This window comes from Copidosoma floridanum, unplaced genomic scaffold, assembly GCF_036245765.1.
Source record: "Copidosoma floridanum isolate Cflo_tuat_1 unplaced genomic scaffold, Cflo_Japanese_pri ptg000019l, whole genome shotgun sequence".
NCBI classification, from domain to species: domain Eukaryota; kingdom Metazoa; phylum Arthropoda; class Insecta; order Hymenoptera; family Encyrtidae; genus Copidosoma; species Copidosoma floridanum.
Window position 1 is genome coordinate 4,790,296 of NW_028321896.1, and position 6,113 is coordinate 4,796,408.

The 6,113-nt window shown below is 34.9% G+C and overlaps 1 protein-coding gene across 1 annotated transcript; it reads left to right on the forward strand.

Moving 5' to 3' along the window:
* On the forward strand, positions 1 to 3,444 carry LOC149374504 (regulator of chromosome condensation-like). The gene is made up of 8 exons (XM_089592725.1): positions 1 to 220; positions 372 to 500; positions 665 to 784; positions 948 to 1,067; positions 1,221 to 1,597; positions 1,717 to 2,083; positions 2,161 to 2,433; positions 2,515 to 3,444. Coding segments are annotated over exons 1-8 (1,560 nt in total). The 5' UTR covers positions 1 to 219; the 3' UTR covers positions 2,688 to 3,444.
* The last annotated feature ends 2,669 nt before the right edge of the window (positions 3,445 to 6,113 follow it).

Consider the following 6,113-nt stretch of genomic DNA (forward strand, 5'->3'; position numbering starts at 1 on the left):
GCCTATAAATACGCGATCAGAGCACGTGTTAAAGCAGTAGATCTTTGAATTCCAAAGTATACCTCAGCTCCAGCTGTGCCTTGCAAGCAAAGCATTGTTTGAGACATATATATCCGTTGAGCCGTTCCGACTGTTTTGGCGGTAAGCCTCTCGAGAGAGTGCCTGTCATCGTTCATCGCAGTGCAAACGCAAACTCTGTCGTTGTCAAAAAAAAGAATAAGTACGTAAACGGTATACTTACTTCTATGTCGTTTTCTTGTATTTCGATTAACTTTTACCGAGGCATGGATACTATAATTAATGTGGCACTTTGTTTATTCAAGTATGTCGTACAGTTACTTAATTATTTATTTTGTTTTCGTTCTCCACAGTGCCGTCGAAAAAAAAAGTGACCAATACCTCTAACAAGCGCAAATCTCCGGATTCGCAAGCCAACGTAGCCATGCCTGTGAAAAAGGCTAAAACCTCCGGAAAGAAGCCTGAAGTATCCCAAAATAATGGTATGTAATTTTTCCAAGCATATTGCAGGAACTTTCTGTGGTTTGCATGAGCAGCAAGGTAAACGCAGTCTTTCGTGTTTCCACACAGCTTTGTATAGTTCAATTGATTAACGAATTACAAGAACCTAGTGTTCCCTAGATAAACGATATATTACATTTTTCAGGGCCACTAAAGATAAAAGTGACCAACAAGCGCAAATCTCCAGATTCGCAAGCCAACGTAGCCATGCCTGTGAAAAAGGCTAAAACCTCCGGAAAGAAGCCTGAAGTATCCCAAAATAATGGTATGTAATTTTTCCAAGCATATTGCAAGAACTTTCTGTGGTTTGCATGAGCAGCAAGGTAAATGCAGTCTTTCGTGTTTCCACACAGCTTTCTATAGTTCAATTGATTAACGACTTACAAGAACCTAGTGTTCCCTAGATAATGATATATTAAATTTTTCAGGGCCACTGAAGATAAAAGTGACCAACAAGCGCAAATCTCCAGATTCGCAAGACAACGTGGCCATGCCTGTGAAACGGGCTAAAACCTCAAGAAAGAAGCCTGAGGTATTCCAGAATGATGGTACGTAATTGTTTGTTTTGCAAAATTCCAGGCACATTGCAGGAACTTTTTGTGGTTTGCATAATGAAACGTGGATGCAGTCTTTCTTGTTTCCACATTGATGACATTTAATGATCTAGTGTTCCCCGATTAATAATAAGTAACAACTTTCAGATCCTAAAGTTAAAGAGCTTCTCCGTCAAGTGACCACAAGTGGTATCATTCTTACCTGCGGTCAAGGAGACACAGGCCAACTTGGCTTGGGTGACGACATCCTGGAAAAAACACGGTTTGCTCAAGTGCCACACTTCCTGAATATGGTTTCCATAGCAGGAAGTGGTATGCACAACGTTTGCCTCACGGATGAGGGAAAAGTAGTCACGTTCGGCTGCAACGATGAGGGAGCCCTCGGTAGAGACACAACCGAGGGCAGTGAAGCTACTCCTGGACTCGTGGATTTACCTGGACGTGCGATTCAGGTGACGGCAGGAGACTCGCACAGTGCCGCGTTAATGGAGGACGGAAGAGTTTTCGTTTGGGGATCCTTTCGGGTGAGTAATCAATTTCCCAAATCATAGTTATAATCCATACAATTTCCATTAAATTCATACATAATAACAGATGGTACAATTAGTTGTATGTTGTTTACTAAAATTGAAACAATTTTTAGGATTCACATGGAACACTTGGACTATTGACGAAAAACAAAGAAAGTGCTCCAGTACAAATTTTATCCAATAAAAAGTTCATTAAAATTGCTTCTGGATCCGACCACTTAGTTTTACTGGATAATACCAGAAAAGTTTTAACCTGTGGTTGCGGTGAGCAGGGCCAACTTGGACGGTTACCTGAACGAAAAACCGATAGACACAGTGGTCGAGGTGGTAACAAATTGCTGACACCTGATCAAGTTTATTTCAAAATAAATAAAAAAGTAGAAATTGAAAACATATGGGCCGGTAGCTATGCTACCTTTGCCAAGGATGCGAATACGGATAATCTGTATGTATTTGGCCTAAATAACTACGGTCAAATTGGTACGTTAAGTATTGTATGAGTTTTTAATATTTAATTTCAATCTTATTTTAATTTTTAATTTTGTATTCAATTGCAGGTCTCAAAAATTGCGACAAGTCCTTCCACCCTAAAGTGTCAGATACGTTTAGTGGACGTAAATGGGTTCAAATTAGCTCGGGACAGCATCACACTATTGCTTTAGACGATAAAGGGCAAGTGTACGTTTTGGGAAGGAAAGAGTATGGAAGACTAGGTCTTGGCATTATGAGTGAAGATGCCACAGAACTTGTACTCGTACCCAAACTAAGTAATACCAAATGCATAGATGTTGCAGCTGGTACTGCTCAGTCTTTTGCTGTAACAGAAAACGGTAAATAAGTACTACAACCTCTCGACTAATCACACTATATAAAGTAAAAATTTATCTATAAGCTCGAAAATTTTGTTACAGGAAAACTATACGCCTGGGGAATGGGCTCTGAAGGCCAGCTTGGTACTGGAGAAGAAGACGATATTTTAGAACCCAGATTAATTGAATCCAAATATGTGAAAGAAGTTGAGGTTCTTCGAGTTTCTGGCGGAGGACAGCATACTATTATTCTTGCAAAGAAAAGCATCGAATAATTATTTGTATATTTCAAAACTAGGATCAAGACATACATTTTAGTTAGTTTTTTCTTTCAATGAATTCTAGATTACTTAAATATTTAGTTATTATGGAAATACGTAATTAGTGGTATCAAAACCAAATGTCAATTTGAACATCTTAGTGTGTTGTTGCTTTGATACACGTTGGTGTGATTATTATTTTTAAAAAATTTAGTGACTTGGAAATTTACAGTGAATAATCATATTTATCGTAACAATAATGTGAGGTGCTAAAGTTACTACTGATTCGAGGCGTACGATTCTTACTTATTATTTATGGTCAACTACGGACTTGTGTAACAACTACTGCATGCCCAAATCTTTGAATAAGTTGTCTGCACGATTAGTACCATGATAGTATACATATGTAATTAATTGTATAAATGTATAAAGATTTTAATGAACTTGTTACAATATTTTGAATTGTAAGATTTTTACAACAGTTATCATTTTGTTTGTTACTACTAGCAACATCGTATCTTAAGTGCAGAAGCTAGATATTATCTGACTATTTTGTCGGTATCTTTTTTTGATGTATTTACGCGGTTATTTGTGCCCTTACATAAATGAATGAAAATTTGTACTTTGGTTAAAGTACGGTATTATATTTTTAGCATTTTGTGACTCTTTAAAGGATGTTGAGACGTTAATGTTAATCTGTGCCTTGCGATGTGAAAATATCCATCTCTTGTAAAATAGTATTTTTAATAAAATTTTTTTGTATTATTTTACTATAAAGCTATTGTTTCATTTCTCGTATTGATGTTGGAGCCACATTTTTTTAAAGATACTCCGCTAACTTATTAAAAACTGATTAAAAATGTTTCTTATTCATTGTCAATATGTTTATTACTATATCGAGCAATGATTTTTTTAAAACCGTGTAAGTTTGATTACAAAGAAATTATAGCCATGTATCATTGACTGAAGATCCATTTTAAATCAATGATAATAATATATTATTTTAAAGTCCTGAAAAAGAAATACACGGTAATATTCTGCAAAAAAATAAAATCCTCTTTTGAAAGTCACAAAATTATTTTTACAGCCTTTATTATTTTGTTACTTTTCAAATGAAGTGTATTATAAAAAATTTTTATCCTAATAATTAATACGCACCTTGCGAGCAAAAACTCAATATAGTAAAAATGAAAGGAAAATGAGGTCGTCGATAGTAAATAATAGAATAATAATGTATCAAGAAGAAAAAAGAAAGATAAACAATCAATCAAACATTTGTTTTTTTGTGGATCGATTTTTTTTTATTTACAAGAGTAAAATATTATGTACAAGACGTTGCATCCAATTGTGTCTTTTTAAGGTAGATTTTTTTTTTTTTCTGCCACAGGTTGCTGATACACAATTTTCCAAAGTATTATGTTTTCATAACATGGATGACTGTGCAACTCACGAAAGTAGTAATTTCAATACTATCCAAACAGATATACCTTATCTCTTTTATTTTGAAACTCGTCGATCGGAAATTTCACCAACTACCTGCAATTAGTTAATTGTACTTGGAAACTGTCGTTCTTATCAAGCCGATTTGATAAAAACAGTATTTTCCCCGTGTAACGCGTGTCATGGATGACTGTGCAACTCACGAAAGTAGAAATTTCAAAACTATCCAAACAGATATACCTTATCTCTTTTATTTTGAAACTCGTCGATCGGAAATTTCACCAACTACCTGCAATTAGTTAATTGTACTTGGAAACTATCGTTCTTATCAAGTAGTTACCAGAAGAATTCTAAATTGGGCTCCTTTCAGAAACTTAACTTTCCTCCGAAGAAACATCCATTTTTTCCACTATATACGTTTAACGTTCAATACTATTTTGCAATTAAAATTTGCTTGCGTGTATTCTCCATTTAGATCGATAATTTCTATTAGCGCTAGAGTATATATTTTGAATTCATATCGGAATATTGCAACCAACATGACTGTACATATGTTTAATTTAACTGGTTAACGATTTTAGTCAATCCTTTCTCATAAAGCTTACAAACAAAATGCTCATTCTATTGAATTGTTAGTCTGCTTTTCTGGATAATTAACAGCATCAACGATATAAAAAAACTAAATGAAGAATTACATCGTAATAGTTATTGAGTGAAATGGTCCTACATGTTGTAAAAGACGTGTCATATCGCCAATATGATACTAAAAAATTGGAATTCGCATTGTCTTAAAACTTAAATTTACAGCAGAAGCAAAAATTCAAATTAATGGAGAGAAAGAGAATAAAGATAGATAGTATCTTTATTGGCATGAAATATATCTGTTATTATCTGTTATTTTGAAACTCGTCGATCGGAAATTTCACCAACTACCTGCAATTAGTTAATTGTACTTGGAAACTTTCGTTCTTATCAAGCCGACTTGATAAAAACAGTATTTTCCCCGTGTAACGCGTGTCATGGATGACTGTGCAACTCACGAAAGTAGAAATTTCAAAACTATCCAAACAGATATACCTTATCTCTTTTATTTTGAAACTCGTCGACCGGAAATTTCACCAACTACCTGCAATTAGTTAATTGTACTTGGAAACTATCGTTCTTATCAAGTAGTTACCAGAAGAATTCTAAATTGGGCTCCTTTCAGAAACTTAAATTTCCTCCGAAGAAACATCCATTTTTTCCACTATATACGTTTAACGTTCAATACTATTTTGCAATTAAAATTTGCTTGCGTGTATTCTCCATTTAGATCGATAATTTCTATTAGCGCTAGAGTATACATTTTGAATTCATATCGGAATATTGCAACCAACATGACTGTACATATGTTTAATTTAACTGGTTAACGATTTTAGTCAATCCTTTCTCATAAAGCTTTTAAACAAAATGCTCATTCTATTGAATTGTTAGTTTGCTTTTCTGGATAATTAACAGCATCAACGATATAAAAAAACTAAAAGAAGAATCACATCGTAATAGTTATTGAGTGAAATGGTCCTACATGTTGTAAAAGACGTGTCATATCGCCAATATGATACTAAAAAATTGGAATTCGCATTGTCTTAAATTTTAAATCTACAGCGAAAGCAAAAATTCAAATCAATGGAGAGAAAGAGAATAAATTTTGGAATTAAATTATTTTTAAGAGAATAAACAAATACATAGCACGGTGGCGCCATCTGACGAATGAGTTTTATACCAATACCCTCATGAGTAACATATCCCCTCTATAGTTGACAGCTCATCGGCTTTTGGGCGGTCTGCACTTGAGCCAATCACGGAGTTGGACTAAAGAGAAAGTGGCCTGTCCAGCCCTGCGATTGGCTGATCGTTTGCTCATTCGTTCTACCATGAGCGCCATTGGTCGTAGCGTGCGGTGACGGCGGTTGACGGCGGCGAGTATTGATGCGTCAAGTAGGGGTAGGTGTAAGTAGCAGT

Excerpts from the sequence above, each read along its gene's own strand:
- LOC149374504 (XM_089592725.1), top strand. Across the intron at positions 501-664 it reads TGAAGTATCCCAAAATAATG|GGCCACTAAAGATAAAAGTG; the intron begins GTATGTAATTTT and ends TACATTTTTCAG. Across the intron at positions 1,598-1,716 it reads TCGTTTGGGGATCCTTTCGG|GATTCACATGGAACACTTGG; the intron begins GTGAGTAATCAA and ends AACAATTTTTAG.